At 56.3% G+C, this 19,149-nt stretch overlaps 1 protein-coding gene across 1 annotated transcript in view; it reads right to left on the reverse strand.

Moving 5' to 3' along the window:
- The window catches only part of PUDP (pseudouridine 5'-phosphatase), a gene marked incomplete at its 5' end in the record, with an annotated part of 20,471 nt that extends 2,363 nt beyond the window's left edge, over nt 1-18,108 (reverse strand). The window contains 3 exons of the mRNA XM_025044185.1: nt 2,482-2,640; nt 9,321-9,550; nt 17,853-18,108. Of these exons, the coding sequence (XP_024899953.1) occupies nt 2,482-2,640; nt 9,321-9,550; nt 17,853-18,108 (645 nt within the window). The remainder of the gene's footprint in view (nt 1-2,481; nt 2,641-9,320; nt 9,551-17,852) is intronic.
- Between the last annotated feature and the right edge of the window lie 1,041 nt (nt 18,109-19,149).

Consider the following 19,149-nt stretch of genomic DNA (forward strand, 5'->3'; position numbering starts at 1 on the left):
ACAACAGCGCTCCCCCCACCCCCCCGCACCCCCGCCCTTCCCACTGCGGGGCGACACCGGGCAGGGGGCCCCCCCGCACCGCTGAGCAGCTCGCACGTCCCCCGTCCTCCTGAAGCCCACGACCACGCAGGCGGGGCCGTGCCCGCCGCTCCCCTCTTCCCCCAGCCCCTTGTCCCCTTGCCTGTCACCCCACATCGTCACCAGGAGTCCTAGCAGCCCCACACGCTGCTGGCCGGGAGGGGGCTCATGCCGCCTGACGCCTCACGTCCGGTGGACCCCGTCCCGTCTCTCCCCGTCTCGGCGTCCCCGCGGCCTGCTCGGCGGCGGGAACCCCGAATCCTCCCCGCCGCCCTCCTTCCATGGGGCGCGGACCCGGCGGCAGCTGCTCTCCGCGCAGGCGCAGCGGGCAGCAAGCGTGTCCCCACACCGCACGCGGGAGGGACAGGCCAGCGCCCTGCAGTCGGGGCTGTGAGCGCAGAGGGGGCTGTGGGCGGGGACGCCCGCAACGTCGGCGGGGACACGGCAGGGACACGGGAGGCACCGTCTGGGGCCACCCCTCCGGGGCCGCACGGAGCGCCCGGCGCTGTCCCCGCTCCCTGCTGCCTGGTCCCGCCGTGAGCCCCGGCTCGTCCGAGGGATACACGGCTCCGCCGAAACCCCCCAGCTCCTGCTCTGACTGATGGGGTTCAGAGGCTCCCCGGGGGCTGCCTCTGTCCCTGTGTTTGTGACGTTCTGCCCCGATCACACTCTAAATGTCCCGAGCCTTTTATCTGCGTCCACGGCACTTACATATCCAACGACTTTTTTAGACACTCCTCGTGTTCCGTGACAATTGTGTGAAACCCGGGCCGGGGCGGGGAGCGGGGACCGGGGAGCGTCTGCCGTGCCCTGGGGGACCGCATCTGGCCCAAGCCGTGCAAGCAGCTCTTACTGTGTGTGCGGAGGTTCCTCCCGGGGCCTCAGAGGACAGTCCCCTGAGGGTGGTGGCTGACCAGGACCGGTCGGGGAAACTCAAGGGCTGCAGCAGGAGTGGGTGGCTCCCAGGGAACCGGGCACGCTGGACGCAGATGCCCAGGCGCCGTGGCCACACAGAACCGCACAGCAGCGGAGGGACAGCGCACGCGCGTGGCTGGAGAGAGCAGCAGCGCGCGGACCAGGGGACCAGGGGACCAGGGGACCAGGCGGCAGCACAGCGCGCGCTGCACGCGGGACGGGGCCTCAGCGCCCGGTCTCCCCTTGTCAGAAGCAGCAGAATTAGAGAGCAGAACACGTACATTCTGAAGCACGTCGGACACCTGTCAGCAGCTGTTTGTGTCCTGGTGATTGCCTGGTCCAGGTTCCCCGGCCCAACCTGCTCTGAGGCCACTGGAGGAGGAAAGGGGCCGGTGCCTGACACCCAGAAGTTTTACGAATATTCACTGCCACGGAAACCAAACGTCAATCTCTGAAAGTCACCAGGAAACACTGCCTTAGTCACCGCTCTTGAGGGTCATAAAGCCAGTGGGAGAAGCCAGCTGAAGGAAGCAGCTCAGGCCGCGCACAAACGCAAGGAGGAAGTGTGGTCTGCACTGAATCAGCAACACCCCCAGCCCCCCAGCCCCCCTGCCGCACGCCCAGCTCCCTGCAGAGGCTTCACCCCCGCTGAACTCTGGTCCTCCTCCCCTTAGAGGCCTGGCTGTTCTCCAGGCCCAGCCCCCTTCCCCCTTCCCCCACACCGCCCTGGGGCCTCAGACCATCCCGCCCACCTGGCAGGTGTGAGTCACCTCTGCACCCTCCTCTCTGCACAGAGCCTCTCCTCTAAGTCAGGGCTCGGCCACTGCGTGCCGGTGGGGGAGGCTGGGCAGCGGGCCACCTTTGTCCCTCGTCCAGCCCACAGCACTTGCCTCGGCCATGCAGGCACGGGGACGTGTGTGTGGACTGCACGCCCCTTTCATTAATTTCGTGGCACACGCACTGCAGAGCACACTCCCAGCCTGCACGGAAGTGCCTGGTCGGAGCATTCCCGCGGCCCGGCCCCCACGGATGCCCTGGCTGGGCGGGGCGGGGCGGGCTGGCCGGGACACAGCTTCTCAGAGTGCTACAGAAACTGTGTTCCTGTCACGGCCTGCTAACCTTGGAGGCATGGCGGAAGTGACCTTGTAGGGTGCTCAGGGCAGCAAAGGGATCACCGTGTCCGAACAGCAGCGCAGACACTGGCCCAGCCCAGTCAGGGTTTGGGGTCTGAGCCAAGGGAAGTGCGGAGGTAAAGCAAGGTCGCCCAGGAACGCAGGTGACAGAATCCAGGAACAGAGCCGAGCCTCCGGAGTCCAGTGTTCTCTTCACCGTGCCAGGTGAAGGCTGAACCCCATCTGCATTCCATTTCGAGGAGCGCAGACGAGCTTAATTAAAGTGTAGCTGGAGGGGCTTAATTTAGAAAGAATAACATTTGCGGGGACTGGGAGGTGAAGCGTGTTGGGGCGCCCAGCGGGGTGCAGCACTCACCACTCTGGAGACGCGTGAGTTGGCAGCAGGGCACCAGGGCCACCGTGCGTCTGCGTCCCCAGCCAGGTTGCTCAGCACAGACAGCAGCGAGGGGTCGGCAGGCCCCTGCACTGAGTCTTCAAGGTAAGTACAGGTAAGTCGCACGGTCGGCACCAGATCCTGTGTGGAGGCCGGGGGGACGGAGACAGTGGATGGGACCCGGGAGACACCCGGGGAGCAAAGGGTGTGCGTGGACGGCACACTGCGCGTCAGGTGGCGTGACGCGAGCCTCGTGACGTGCCGGGCACTGGCCGCAGTGGTGCTGGACAGCAAGGCTGGCCTCGGCAGCTCCCACACACCTGCCCCAGGTAGCTGCGCGCGGTGCCTCGCTCCCACGTGCTGTCCCACACTCGGCGCCCGTGCATTCGCTGTCACCAACACGTCACCCCTCTGCTCAGCAGCTCGCGTCAGCAGCACAGGAAACGGATGGGGACAGCCACGAGGGCGAGGAGCCCACCGCCTGACAAGTGGCTCTTCAGTCCTGGGCGTGTGTGCCGTCCCCGCCTTCCAGACCACACCGTCCAGGCCGACCTGACACACGCTGGGGGACTCCTAGGCTCAGAAGAATTCCCACTGTCCCTTCTGCGTTATACGCTCTTCTGAAACTAGCGGACTTTTCAAAGGTGACTACACTGTCCCCGGGGACCAAAGCTTTCCCTTTCGCTTGGGAAAACACGATATTTGATACGAGGTCACTTCCATACTCCCAAGAGGCCTGGACTGGTGCACGAGCACGGGGTAAGTCCCCCAGAGCCTCACCCACGGCTACTCGCCACATAGAAAGCCCGTGACCAAGTCCGATCATTAAGAACAATTTTCAACTACACCACTGTTTTTAGCTTAAAAATTTCATTATATCATCTTTTGCAGTCGATTTTATTCTATTCATTAACTTTGTAACATCAAGTTCAGTTTTCACATTCCGAGACATCAAAACTATGACGAGGCCTAAAACTTTATCTTTGATTGAGTTTTGATCACTAGCGCTCATGTAAGGTTCAAGTTTTTTCTCCATGTTCTCTGTCAGACTGAATTACCTATCAGTAAGTACCACAATATTGCAATGTTCAGTACATATGCACTTCGTTAGGTGTTCGAATAAGTCTGTAAGTAACTTCGTGAAGAAGACTGAAGTTTGCATGTATTTTCTATTAATACTTTTCTTTATATTATTCATCTGTCGGTCCATCATGTATCCATCTGAACATCCATCCACCCACCCACCTACCTACACTTCCCGCCCTCCCTCCCCACACACCCGTCCGCCCATCTACAGGTAGAGCAGATCCTGGCTTTGCCGGGGTCCCCTACATAAGGCGTCTGACTTTGAGTTCAGTAACCCGTGCACGCTGCGGAGCTACTGTCTTCCTGAGTTAATTTTGGTTTGCAAATCTATAAAGCCAGCACCGAGATAACCATATTCATACTCAAATCTTCTGCAGTTACAAGCTAGTTATATGAATGAACTATACCATGAAATTGATTCTTTTTCCCTTTGAGAAAAGACTTGCAAGACAATTAGGATTTGACACCTTGGTGCGCATGGGTGGGGTGTGAAGCTTCCTAAGGAACTGTCAGTTTACTCATGAGAAATGCATCATGAGGCACCCTTACTGTCCATTTTAAAGTATATGCACATAAATTAAGTGGTACACAAAGGGCAGCTCAAAAACTATCTAATTTTCTGTTTAATGATGCAGACTCTGTGTCCACCAATTTCTCGGAAACCAGCGAAAAGCTCGGCAGAGCTCTCAGAGGTGCCGAGTACTCTAAAGGTTCCTGAAACAAGTCTCAGTAGCTTCTAGATGGTCAACAGAAGCCTTGTATTCTTCCCATTTCCAGGTGCATTCAAGTGGGTGTGCGGTGACGAAAATGGCCTGTGCTTTGGGGAAGGAAAGCAACGCTCCGTGCGGGACACAGCCCACGCGTCCCGAAGACGGGAGCCGGGGCCACACGAGGCCGGCCTTGGACGGCGGGCAAGCAGGGCCGTGTGAGGACGCGGGGACGGCCCTCGCCACCGGGGGACGGGTTTTCCACGCCGCGGCCTAGTGTCCCGTGCAGCAGAGGTGGCAAGTATGGAAGTGACAGGCAGGCACGGGGAAAGCCTGAGACATCCACCGGCCTGGACGGGATGAAACCCTAATGACCCGTGGGCCGGCAGCTGAGTCGTCCTCGAGGCGGACATGCACAGCCGCCCCTCAGAAGGCCTGCGCGGCCTCCGCCTGTGGCCCAGTTACGCAGTGAAGCATCGATGAGGGGTCCGCGGAGGCGACACCCCCCAGGACGTGCTTTCTGGCGTGCACGAGGCCCTCGAGCCCCCTCCTGCACACTCCGCAGGCGTCCAGGCACGGGGAGAAGGCGGGCTGCAGGTGTTGACACGTGCGGTGGCCGGCATGTCCGGGGCTGAAGAGATGCTGGCTTGTGGGGACGCCTGTAATCTTGTTCGTCTCTCAATGCTCGTTTAAAGTCCAATTCCACACTGCCCATTAGGGTGCCATTATGTACGAGGTTTCCAGAATGTTCTCTGAGCACCCACCCAGAGAAATCTTTTGCAGGAAGGAGACTGCGCACATTCGCCGAGAGGCTGGAGATGCGCAACGTGCGATAATTGGCACGAACGCGCTCCGAGCAGCACAGCCGCACGCACCTGTTGTGTAAACGGTACTGCGGAACTTTCCAGAACACAGAAGCTTCTGTTCGCGAGGAACTCACGAAGGTCCCCAAAACAGTGGCCTGAGGAATACACTTCGAGCCACAGGTGACGGGGCGTGAGTGACGTGCGCGAATCACAACCGGTGCCCGTTTTCCAGGGCGCTCCGGCCCTCCGTGCGTGTGCAGCTGTCACGGAAAGTGTGGGCGACCCGCAGAGGCAGCGGACGCATTTCCACTGGAAGCGTCCACGCCTCTGGCACCCACCTCCCGGGGCACTAGACACGGCAGTGCGTGAAACACAGGGACCTCGGGCCGGCGCCCTCCCTCCCCGTCTGCTCAGGTGTGTGCTCTGCAGAGTGTCCAGGGCGAAAGGCACCCCGAGGACACCTGCTCAGGTCCCCACGGGCGTGTCCTGTGCATCCTCCTCTCCACCTGGGGTACAGGAGGCTCTGTTCCTTCCGCTCCAACACCGATCCCGATGGGGCCTCCGCGGAGACTCTCCGGGAACGTGCGGCTGCTCCAGGGGAGCAAGACCCTGGGGGCTGGGCAGGGGGGCGTCGCTGCGCAGAGACCGGGGTGCTGCGGGGAGCGCCCCTGGCCCCGCCGGAGGGAAGGGTCCCTAACGAGAACATCATTCTCAGACGTGCCTGACACGTGAAGACGGCCGAAGCTCGTGTGCGGTGTACGCACGACCGAGGAAAACGCTGAGCGGTTTCACTGGCACGAACCCCCCCACCCCAGGAACGAGTATGAGGGAGCCCCTCGCGGCCCGTCACAAATCCAGTGATGACGTCACTGCGGGCCTCTTGCTGGAGCCGTCACATGTGTCTGATACGCGTGTCTGTGTGTGCGCATCCTCAGACGGAGAATTAACTGCTCAGCAAGCCGCCTACCAGGAGTCAGGCCGAAGCGACTGGACGGAATGCCGCAGGGGGACACGAGTCCTGCTGGATGAACGGCGTCTGTGGTCGCAAAGGCAGATGGGCAGAGTCGCCAGGATTTCTGTATTCCATTCGGAGAGGGGCAGGGGAAACGTCCAGAGTGAGCGGCGGCCACGGCTGATTTAACGGCGCGGCGGAAGCCAGTCCGCTCGCCTGGGGAGAGGAGGCGGAGTGGGGCCCGTGGTACGCGCAGTCCGCGTAGATGAGCTCGGTCCCAGCGGCCCACCAGCCACTGTCTGTAAGCATGGCAAAGAGGGTGCTGTCACGTGCACCCGGAGCCATGGCCTGCCATGGGCCCGCTGCTTCCTGATGGTGGTAGAAGCCAGCTGACGGCCACCTGACTCACCCGCAACCCACAAGATCACGCTAGACACATCCATCCTATTGTTTGACTCTTTAGGGGAACAAAGCTTCACGTGAGGAACTAACTTCCTTGAAAACAGGACACGACAAAAAAGTAATTTAAATAAAACTCCTGAAACTCAGCTCCTGATGTCACAACCAGAAACGGAGATGTGCGAAGTCACGACCGCCGTGCTTTTCAAAACCGATTTCCGCTTTCGCCTGCAACGGGAAAGGTACCGACCTAGGAAGTCGTGTGTCAACGGTGCCGTCGTTCGTATCTCGCAGCACAGATGTGCACCTCTGCAGCTAGGAGCTCAGCCACCCAGAGGGCCTGGGCTGCCTCCCGCGAGCTCCCCCACCCTGCCTGGGCCTGGAGCCCCTGGCTCGCGCCGCATGCCCCAGAAGCTTGTGAACTACAGAAGCTGGGCAGTGACAGCCTCTGCCCCCATGGTCTCTGAGATTCAGGGGAGACCTCACCCCGCCGAAGCTGAGCGTCTCCTCAGCATATATCAAGCATTCAGCCTGCTCATCAGCATGACGGTGGGCTAAGGGGACTTTTGAAGCAGGTGTCACTTTTGCTTATCTGTATCATGAAAGATTGATGCATAAATAACAGTGAAGAAGAACTTTCGACGTCAATGTAATTCTTCCACGCGGGAGGACGGAAAGCACCTCTGTAATGTAATCCTCCTCCCCGTACGCCTTGGGGTTCACGCACGTCCTCCTACTGGCACGCTCCTAATTACTGTGGGGACATGCACGGCACAACACGTTCCCAAAAGCAACTGTGACTCTCTCTAGTGGCTGCATAATTGCACGGCATGCCCTTGACCTTCAGAGGCCCTCAGGCCTGCACCACGTCAAACAGCGAAAGGCAGAGGGGCAGCACGTGAGAGCCACGCCGCATCCCAGCGAGCCCTGGACCCTGCTTCCCGGAGCAGGACGACAAGCGGACGCAGGCGACCACGGCTGCCCCCTTGGCCAGGAGTCCAGGCCCGTCAGAACCTCCCTCCGGGATCACGACATGCACCTCCCACGAGATAAAACCCAAAGAACCCTAATCATGTGCATGACAAATATGACATGAAAGGCCTCGTCTGGCAAGGCGAACAGCCATACACAAGCGTGGGCTCGCACCAGACTGACGTCTAGACCACGCCAGGAGCTAAATGACTCAACATGGGCCACTGCTCCCATGTCTCTGACAAGTGCCACACCCACGGTGTGGACAGCCGCCAAGGGATGTGGCCCACGCCGGGCGGGGCTCCAGCGGCCTTGCCCCCGGACACGCGGGCCGTGCGCTCACAGGCTGGGCCCTGCTTCACGAGATTTCACGGAGACTCGTCTCCCGTGAAGCCAGTATGTGCTTTCCACGTACGCTCTGCGCCCACACTCACTTTACAGCGTGAAACGCCATGTGTCTGAGAGCACAGGCCCCGCGTCATGCCCGCTTCGCAGAGCGGCCGGGCCCACAGAGGGGTCGGACAGGAGCAGCGCCGCGCCCAGTCCATGTCCGCTGCCCCCCTGGACCTCGCTGAGCGCGGGCTCCTGCACGCCGCTCTGAATGGCTCGGGGACCAGCTGGAGCCGGGTGCTACCGCCACTGTACCGGTGACCAGACAGCCGGCACCCCACAGAGGACATGGCCTCTCTGGGAGGGGGCTCATAACCAGAAGGTGTGGGGGCATTCTAGAAGAAGGGGACATCCTCGGGGGAAAGAACTCGCTTCCACGTACGTGGTAGGACGCTTGGGCCCCAACGCGCAGACACCCCGACGTCAGAGGCCAATGGACGCTACACCCAGGACGCTCAGGCCGCCCCGGGGCTCAGCTCTGACTCTGGGACTTAGCGGCTGGGCAGCCTCAGGCTGGGCCCTAGTCATGACACTGCTTTCGAGATGAATTCCGTGATGAGATCTGAATCGGCCGACGCACGTCTACCTCCACGAATGCACCCACTGTCACCCAACGAATCTATGCAATACGTATACACATATAATCGGTCTTCGTCCCCGATTCCTGGCAGAGCTCCTGAAACCCTGCGGATTTCCAGAAAGGGCCATATTTGGTTATTCGTAATAAGCACTTTCGATCGAACTGAGTCTGTACTAACGAGGTGATTCTTGGTGGACCCCAGACGTTCAGGACTGGGCCTGGTCACCAGGAAGACAAAGGCAAGATCACAAGGGTGGAACTTGCAGCCCCACGGCCCACCCTCCAGGTCCAATGACTCTGTCCCCAACGGCAGATGATTCAAGCAACTGCACCCGAGTAAGGACACTTCCATGAAGGCCATGTGACCGAGGGTCTGGAAGCTGCGCCCTGGGCCAGAAGAAGGAACAGATGTCACAGCAGCACCATCGGAGCTCCGTCCCGGGCAGCCGGGTTCTGAGTGACCCCCGGGCTGGCGTCCGGGCTCCAGCCCACCGGTCAGCAAGTGGAGACAACCCACCGGGGAAACGCTGTCCCCCGCATCCCTGCGCAGAGGCCCGAGCCTCACCCACGGGAGCCGCGTGGCTCCGCACCCTCACCGGAGGCATGCCCCGGCTGCCACACAGGCGGCACCAGCACGAACTGCCTCCGCGTGCTGGGTCTGCATCTGCAGAGCTGGTGGCTAAGCACCTTGTCTCAGCAGTCACGGCACGGTGACAGTTCAGAGCAAAGCTGAACAGCCACCGTCACCGGGCGCTGATCACCGTTGCAGGTGGCAGACACCGCTCGCCCGTCTCCCCTGCGTGCTTGCAGAATGAAGGCCGCTGTCCTGCAGGGCAGAAACGCACCAAAGCCGCGAAACCTCCGCAGGAAACCTCCGCGGTCCCCACGCTCCGCCCGCCCGCGCCGCCTGTCCCCAGCTTGGCGCTCACCTTGTCCACGGGGGCGGGGGGGAGGAACCTCCTCGCACACGCGAGGAATATGTCGGGGTCCGGCTTGCCGTTCTTCACTTCGGGGTCGTCCCCCAGCACGACGTGATGAAAGAGGCTGAAGAACGCTTTGTGCGCGCTGGTCTTCATCACGAAGGTGTCGGACCCGGAGCTGGTGGCCACGGCAAAGGGCACGCGATGCTTTCGCAGATGGTGGATCAGCTTCTCCACCCCTGGAGGGGAGGGAAAGGCTTCAGTGAGGTGCAGGAGGTGCAGGCCACAGGCCTCCCCGAACAGACGCTCCTCCGCCCGTGACCCTGACTTGTGCCGCCTCTTCCCAGGACACCCCGGCCGGCGCAGGCTGCCTTCGGAGGACCAATCAGCTCCAAAACGTCCCTACCCAGAACCACACCCGAGAAAACAATTCAGGCCGTGGCCATGTCTACGTGGGTGATTTTACTGGAAATGGCTTTACCTGGGGTCCCTCCCATGCTGAGATGTGACCAGGCAGGGCGAGCCTGTGGGGTGCGTGCCCTGGGAGCCTGCGCCAGCGCTGCGGCTGGGCGCGGGGGGTGCATGACGGTCTCGGCGGAGCGGCTTTGCTCCCTGGAGCACTGAGCAGGCCAGGGCTGTGCTTCTCCTGTTCTGCAGAAAAGCTCCATGTGCCGCAGAAAGCCACCACCTCTCCTCACTCTGCGGGGGGACACGGCCTCCACCCACTAGCACCGCCTCGTGAAGGGCGCCAGAATAAAACAGACCTTGGTGACACAGCCAAACACGACAGCACACCTGGGGAAGGGGACAGCCCCCACACTCGTTACCTGCAGGGACCGGGTACAGGGAATACGCAGGACGATGCCGCTACATACAGCGCCAGCTACGAGGGGCTGGTTATCAGGGTGCGTCAAAAGCAACAGGAGTCACCCACCTTTAACCCACGCCGCTTATGACAACAGTAACATGTAAACGCACAGACTGCCGTCTCTATCTAAAACAATATTTAATCTATAATCGTGACTCTTCTAATCACTGCACGAGGGGAAGTCTCTGCTTTCTCAGCTGCTACAGCAAAGAGTGACAGTCACCTTCTCGAGCACGAAACTGTTCGGTACGGTGACAGAGGCCGGATGCAGGGCCCTCTCCAGACAGCGCTACAGGAGTCTCAGAGGGAGGCGTAAGCCCCGGGTCCTCCTTCCTCGCCGTGTGCTCGCACGCTGGGCGGAGCTCTGGCTCCCTCTTCCTGGAAGGGCCCCAGTCTGCTCACGGGGACCCACCCTCCTAATCCTCTCCCAAAAGGACACGGTGAAAACACTTCAGAGAATAGAGTAACACCGAGGACTCTGCTAGATGTAAAATTCACAATGCCTGGTATCCAGTCAAGACGCAGACGAATAGAACCCCAAACCAGGAGAAAGAGTGACCAATAGGAACAAACGCAGAGACGCAGAGATGACAGAACTATCAGATAATGACCTTATAACACAGCTTTATAAGTGTTATAAACACGCCCAAGTTAGAGATTGTCGGAATGAAAAAATAGAACAAAAAACAAGAGACCCAACCGCATATGTATTGTCTACAAGAAAACTATTTTAAGTATAAATACTCAGGTCACAAATAAAATGACTGAAAACTAGGTATTATGAAACTACTACTCAAAAGACAGTCGGGGTAGCCATATTAAAAACAAACTGGTCTTTAGAACAATGAACATTAGGGAAAATTAGGGACATTGCATAATGACAGATAAGTCAATCTCTCAACAAGAAATAATAATTCTAAATGTGTACACATCAAATAGCAGTGCTTAAAAATACATAAAGCAAAAACTAATAGAACCGAATGAGAACTAGACAGAGAGGTCTCAAACGCCTCTCCCAGTAACTGCTAGAACAGGTAAACAGAAAGTAAGGATACAGCAGACTTCGAGAACACCACCAAGCACCTGAACTGAAGAGACATTTATATAACACTTTCCCCAACAACAGCAGAGCACAAAATACCTTCAAGCACATGAAACATTGTAATGGAATTAAAATAGACATCAATACAAGATATCTGGAAAAATCACAAACATGTGGCTGTTAAACGATACACTTCTGTGTAAGGCACGGGTTAAAGATGAATCGCAAAGGTAATTAGGTGGTGTTCTGGGAGACGATGAGGTTTAGATGAGGTCATGAGGGTGGGTCCCCATGAGCAGACTGGGGCCCTTCCAGGAAGAGGGACAGACGCCACAGCTCGCCCCAGCATGTGAGCACACGGCGAGGAGGCGGCCACCTGTAAGCCAGGAGAGCCTCTCCAGAGCCTGAGCACGCTGACGCCCAGGTCTGCGACTCCAGCCTCCAGAACTAGGAGGAATAAACGTGTTTTTAAGCCACCTGCTCTGTGGTTTTTGGTACAGCAGCCCGAGCTAAGACACTCGGGCACGTGAAAACAGTATCTCAGGATCTGCCGTGAATCCTGAGAGATACTGGATACAGTCAGCCTGCTTCCCTCAGCACACTGGCGAGGCAGGATGGTCTCCCAGAGCAACCCTCAGAAGCTCGTAGCCAGCGGAGCCCGAAGCAAAGGCGCCTCACAGCACAGTCACGCCCCCGTCGCTCTCCAAAGAAGCCCACGAGCCCACGAGGCCTACACGGAGGACTCCCACTATTTCTGGGGTGCAGTGAGTGGAACAGTCCACAGGAATCCCAGAATGTGACTGCATCCGGTAATAGGGTCCTTGCGGGTGTGATTAGCTGAGGACCTGGAGATGGAGTCACCTTGGTCTACGGGAGGGCTCTAAGTCCAATGACTGGTGTCCATCTACGGAGACGACAAGGGAACATGAAACGGAAGGCCATGTGAAGACAGACACAGAGATGGGAGGGATGTGGCCACGAGCCAAGGGCCTTCCACGGTCTCTAGAAGCTGGAAGAGGCAGGAGCCCTGGCTGGTCTGGCTTAGGGCAGAGCTGGGAGCCTGAAGAGTGGAGGCTGTAGCATGCAGTCAGCCTTTTCACTGGAGGGCCTCGCATGTCAGTTAGGTAGGCCTCAGCTTTCAGGCCCCAGGGGTCAGCCCCACACTCCCAGGGACTGGGTGAGCCAAAGTAAGGGTACAGCTCCATCAGTCAGGGTAAGGACACGCCCCTCCGCATCACAATTAGGGTCTGCTTCCCCTGCTGATTGGCCCTGGCGAGGACACGCCCCTTACATGATAATCAGGGGCTGCTTCCCCTGCTGATTGGCCCTGGCGAGGACACGCCCGCACAGCACAATCAGGGTCTGCTTCCCCTGCTGATTGGCCAGGCCAAGGACACACCCCTTACATGATAATCGGGGGCTGCTTCCCCTGGCAACCAGCCATCCATTCCTCCAATTTAACTTGCTAAATACTTGTGTGGGACACAGCTCTCACCTTGAAAGCATGAAAAAAATGAATGATGTTGAATTAATAACACACCCTCTCCACCAGCAGCCTTCTTTCCTAATAAGCTCAAGGTGACTTCCACAACCTGAACTGTGCTACCAGAAGACACCTTCAGAAAGAAAAGAAACGTCAGGGATTATGTTCTCGTCCACTGTTTAATGCCGGGAACAAAGGACTGAGTGAACGAAATGAACACCTAGATCCCGAAGGAGGACTCTGTGTCCATCTTCTGGATATAGTCACTGCACCCAGGACTCCAGTCGCTCACCTTTCCGGTGGAATTCAGTTTGGGCTCAGATAAAGGGGAGAAGGGAAGAATGCAGAATGGACAGAAAACAGTGCACAAAGCATGAGCTTTCAGGGTAGGAAGCCGGACGGTGTCATTGGCCCTCCTGTGACCGGCACACCGCAGGCCGGAAGCCGACGGAAGAATGCGTTTGTGGCCCGGCGAGTCTGTGCACCGCCCGCCTCTCTGGGCAGTCAGGGCGGCCTCTTCCTGTCAGCTCACCTCCCTCGGGAGATGTGCAAGGTCTCATCGCCGTGTCTCACCCTAATCCTTTCAACGAGGTCCCTTCTGTCCTCTCCCCTGGTCTGACCCAGCACCCCTGCGTGACCTTCAGGTTCTCTCATCCACCGGTATCCTGGGCTTTTCTTTACACCCCTCGAGCTGTCGCAGGCTTTGCTCCCAGTTGTGTTCCTGGTGTGTGGAAATGACCTCATGTTTTCAGAGTCAGACTTTGAAATCATCGATAAGTGTAAGACCAGTACAAGTTAAAACGAGCTCATGCAAAACAGTCTTATGCTAAAGAGCAAGGTTCACAGAATCAAAAAAAAAAAAAAAAATCAAACGGCTCCTTAACCTTTTCACCTGGAATCGGCGAAGAAGGTGAAGAGAAAGAAAAGCAGCCAGGTGACTTCCACAGGACTGACCTGCCTGCGAAGAGCTAGCTCCGGGCTCACTGTTAAGGTGCACGTTCTGCATGTAATGGTCTGTGACCACCTGTGAAGATGCCTTCTGCACTGGTCGCTGGGAGTACCGAATGAAGACACTGCATTGATTGCATCACCAGGTAAAATTCATACTAAACACCTGTTAGTATTCTAGCCAGACTCCCAGACCGGCTGGTTAAGACACCGTATTTTCTTGGAACTATAGTAGAACACATCTGAAGGGTAACTTACAATACAGGACAACAATTCTAGAAGGAACGCCCCTTGAAAAGCTTGGGCAGACAAGGAAGGAAAAGAGTTATCTGCATGCTGAACACATCATGTGCTTTGTATGTTAAGCAATGAATCAGACTCCAGGGCAAATGTTAACTGTGACGACAAATTTTTAGATTAATTAGAAAAAAAAATCCGCAAATTATTAAAACCAGAAAATAAAAGGGGAGACATTGAAAGCAATGCCCCAGAAATATAAAAGATTAAAGGTGAATAATATGAAAAAGTGCATGCCAACGAATTGGATAACCTAGAAGAAATGGATAAATTGCTAAGACCATATAACATATCAAGATCACATTAAGAAGAAATAGAAAGCCTGATCAGATCTACAAAAAGTAAGGAGACTGGATCAGTAACCAGAGAAGTCCAGGTCCTCATGGCTTCCCTGGAGAATTCTACCAAACATTTAAAGAAGAGTTAACACCAAAAACCCTCTAAACTCTCCCAGCAGACTGAAAACAGGGTATGTTCCCACATTCACTGTGAGGCCAGCATTACCCTGATAAAGCCGGACAAAGACGTTACAGGAAAACTGCAGATCAATACTTTAATACACACTGATGCAAAAATATTCAACAACATAGCATCATACACCATGACCACATGGGAGTTATTCCTGAATGCAGGGTCCGACCTAGGAAAATCAATTCGATATACCATATGAACAAAATGAAGGACAAAAAGCCTATGATCATCCCAACTGATACAGAAAAAGCATTTGAGAAAACTCAACGCCCTTTAACAATATAAACACCAAAACTAGGACTAGAAGAAAACTACCTCGAGATGATAAAGGCCACGGATGACAAGCCCTCGGCTGGTGCCACACTCGACAGAAAAAGGCTGAAACTTCTTCTCTGAGATCAGGAACAAAATAACAATCTTTGTGTCTGTTGTATTTGACACAATAGTTGAGTCCTAGTCAGAGAAATTAGGCAAGAAAACAAATTTAAGTCAACCAAGTTGGACAGGAAGACGCGAAGTCATATGTTGGCGCATGGCATGATCTTACATTAGGGAACCCTAACGACTCCACACACACATGACGCCGTTAGAAATCGTGAGCACATTCAGCAACACGGCAGGAGACGCAGCGGCAGGGAGAATCAGACGTGTGCCTGTGCACTGACGGCTTGAGAGAAAACAATTCCATTTACAGCAGTGTCAAAAAGGAAGAAGCTCAGCGAAGAACACAAAACACTTATACGGTGATACCACAAAACGTTGATGAAAGAAGTGTAAAAAGATACAAATACATGGAAATCATCCATGTTCTTGGATTGCGAGACTTGATATTGTTAAAGTGTTCACGCTATCCGTAGTGGTATACGTATTTGAAGCAATCCCTATCAAAATCTGAAAGGAATTTTTTCAGAAATACAGAAACCCATTCTAAAATTTATATGGACTCTCGAGAGACCCGAAATAGCTGAAACGATCTTGAAAAAGAACAACCCTGGAGGCCTCACGCTCATGGTCTCAAAATGGACTAGGAAGGTATAGTCAACAAAACAACGTGGCCCTGGCATAAAAGCGCACAAACCGATGGCACAGAACAGAGAACACAGAAGGAAGCCCGCGCGCATGTGGGCGAACGATCTCCAACAAGGGATCCAAGCCAGTCAGCGAAGAATGAGGACCCTGTTCAGCGCACCGTGTTGGCGAGACCGGGTATCCACGTGCAAAGAGTGAAGCTGGACCCTTCCTTCGTGCCACACACAAAAATTAACCTCAAATGGACTAAGGACCTGGATGCAAGATCTAAAACTACAAAATTCCCAAAGGAAGGGAGGGAGAAAGCCTCATGACGTTGGATTGTGCGACGATGTCTCAGGTATGACAGGAAAAGCACAGCCAAGAGCAAAAGCAGCCGCATGGACCTGCGTCACCCTGACAGAGTCCTCTGCGTCTGAGCACACAGCCAACAAGCGAGACGGCCAACTAGGGAAGAGGGGACCATCTTTTCAAGTCATCTATCTGATAAGGGCTGGACAGCCAGAATACTTAAGAATCCAGAGACTCAACAAGAAAAAAAACAAATAACCCTATTTGAAAACTGGGCAAACGACTCGAACAGACATTCCTCCGAAGAAGGCATGCGGATGGTCAACAGCACATGAAACGATGCTGCCCATCACCAGTCATCAGAGAAATGCAAATCGAATCCAGAGGAGAAATCACTTCACGTGCATTCACGTAGATACTATCAAAAAAAAAAAACACAGAAAGTAAGTATTGCTGATGACGTGGAGAACCTGGAACACTCGTGGCCTGCTGGGGGGAAAATACAATGGTGAGCCACAGCGGAAAACAGCACGGCGGTTCCTCAAAAGACTAAAAATAGAATTACCGTAAAGCCCAACGATCCCTCCTTTGGACACATACCCGAAAAAGGTGAAAGCGGGATCTCAGAGAGACACCTGCACCCCATGTTCCCTGCAGCGCTATTCACGACAGCCCCAACGAGGAAACGGCTGGAGTGTCCATGGACAACAGGGAGCGTCCATGCCACAGAAGAGCACTGAGCAGTAAACGGGGGGAGACCCTGCCCCACGCAACACGGACGAGGACTGAGGGCCCGATGCTAAGTTCCCAAGGCCAGGAGCAACAGGACAAACAGTACGTGCTGCCTCTCGTACGCGGGACCCAGAGCAGGGAGTCACAGACACAGAAAGTGGGTGGTGGGCGTCAGGCGCTGGGGGAGAGGGGCACGGGGGCTTAGTGACCGAAGGGGACGGTTTCCGTTCTGCAAGGTAAACGGGGGCGGAGACGGTGACGTAACGTGAGCACACTTCACGCTAGTGACCGTGCACTCAGAAACGGGGAGACGCTGCGTCTTAACCTACGGGTTTGCCTCTGTGCTTAAAGACAACGGTCGGGATGTATTTCCGCCGTCGCGGCTCACGGGGTGACTGTGTGCGTGACCGGTGAGCAGGGCGCTGGGCGCGGAGCACCCCCCAGGACCGGTGCCCGCGGCCGGGGTCTCGGGGCTGTGCGCCCCAGGATCAGCGCACGCGGCTCTGGGCACGCCGCGCTGCACGCACGGGCCCTTCCAGGAAATTCTCTGCTCACTCGGGACGTTCCATCTGCATCCTGGACCGATGCGGAGACGTAAATAACCGTGACCACGACCCACACTCACAGGCCTGTAAATCCAAGTGCCTGCGGACAATGCAGCTTTTCTCCCTTCTTACCAGGATCCTAAACCGGAGTATTCGCCTTTCTTCCCGGAAGAATTTTAAAACAAAAGTCCATTTTTAAGCATTCTTTGGTCCTGTAATCTAGAACATTCTTGATTTCACGTGTAGCAGAAAGAGCAGGCAGTTCAGTTCTGCTCAATCTTGAGTTAACAAGCCCCAAGAGAGAACAGCCAACTGTCTTTCTCACGAAAAATAAGTAAAGACAGGGGTGAGGGCATACAAACAGACACATTAAGAACGAATGATGCCTTTTACTTAAAAAAAAAATTAAGCTCCTTTGGGGAGATTTACCTGCTTGTTTATCATCAACTTGTTAAAGTTTGACTAGGTGCTGAAACATTAATCCTATACCGCATTTCTGAAAAAAAGGCAAAGCCACCTATTAAACTTTGAAGCAATTTTGTCCTGAATATAATCTTTACATGACAGTGAGACACAGGAAATTCAAGCGTGTTTGCCCCTCAGGAAAGGGGAAAGGAAGGTGCCTGATTTTAGGGAACCTCGGCAGGCGGGGTGGAAGCACATTGCACAAGTCAACCAAGCTCCGCGGGGGCCTGGGAGCCCCAGACAGGAAGAGAGTTTCTGCGATGTGACAGACACGGACGTGGCAGCCAGGTGTGCCCTGCGCCGACTCGGCCAGCGACGCGCAGCGACACCTCGGCGTGCTCGCAGGGGTCTGGGGACAGTGCGGGCTCACCTGGCAGGAGGCCCGCCGTGGGGAACAGCGCTTCGAGCCTGGCCTGGCTCTCTGCCACCAGCTCCTCTTTGGACATCGGCAGCTGCAGCACGTCTATGATGACCTGGGCCGCCTCGAAGGCCTTCTTGCCCATGACGAGGGACTTGACGTCCCAGCTGTACGTCTTCCCGTAGCGCCCACAGATTTCTTGGAACACCACTGAATACAGCCGTTCCGTGTCTGCGGGGACGGGAGGGACAGGAAGATGGAGAGATGTTTAGGGTGCAGGCTCCGTCACAGAGTCTCCGCTAGACACGCACGTGCGAGCACGCGCACACGCACACACGCGCACACACAGTGGAATCGCGCTCGGGGAAGGGTGCTCGCAGCGAGCCGGGGAGAGAGACACGGGCTGGTCACGCGGAGCAGACGAGGCCGGGCGGCCTGCCCTCGGCCTGCCGGCGTTCCTCCAGCGCCGCGGCAACTCCTCTCCGCTAGACACGCACGTGTGAGCATGCGCACGCGCACACGCACACACGCACACACACAGTGGAATTGCGCTCGGGGAAGGGTGTTCGCAGCGAGCCGGGGAGAGGGACACGTGCTGGTCACGCGGCCTGCCGGCGTTCCTCCAGCGCCGCGGCAACTCTGCTAAGTCGACGGAAAGCTGACGACTGGGAGACAGAGGTCTCCACCTGGCTGTGTTTTATGCAAACACGCACGTGTGTCAGCCCAAACGTGCACGACCAGCTGTTCTCAAGGGTGCCTCCCGACAGCATGGAGGGTCTGCGTGTGTGGCTCTCTGCTCGGAGGGACACGTCCAGTGCCGATGGCCGTAGCGCAGCAGGCGCGCCTGGCCGTGGTCTGCCGTGGAGCCCACGCGAAAGCAGACGCTTCTGCAGTGGCTGCGTGGGGAAAACACGTCCTGCGTTTCCGCCGACTCCACGGCTACCGCGCTCACAGCACTTCCCATAGGAGACGAGACGTGTGTGGTGTCAGCAGCACTGCGTGACACCAGCAGGGTGTCCTATGACAAATGGATTCTGACACGATCTGCCCACAGAGAGCATCAGATCCCGCAGGTTGAGGGCTCGGTCCCACAAAACCGCCCCCCCACACACGCACTTCAGATGCCAATTACCAGTCCGGGTTGTCACCTGTGCTTCTGACAGGCAATAAATCAGAGGCTCCCATGCCGCCCTCCTGAGGATTGATTAATTTGCTAGAGCAGCTCAGAACTCAGGAAAACAGCTGACTTAACTGCGTCCCTGTTTGTTACGAAGGGCTGTGACAAAGGGTACAGGAGAACGAACATCCG

This window comes from Pteropus alecto, unplaced genomic scaffold, assembly GCF_000325575.1.
Source record: "Pteropus alecto unplaced genomic scaffold, ASM32557v1 scaffold142, whole genome shotgun sequence".
Taxonomy (NCBI): domain Eukaryota; kingdom Metazoa; phylum Chordata; class Mammalia; order Chiroptera; family Pteropodidae; genus Pteropus; species Pteropus alecto.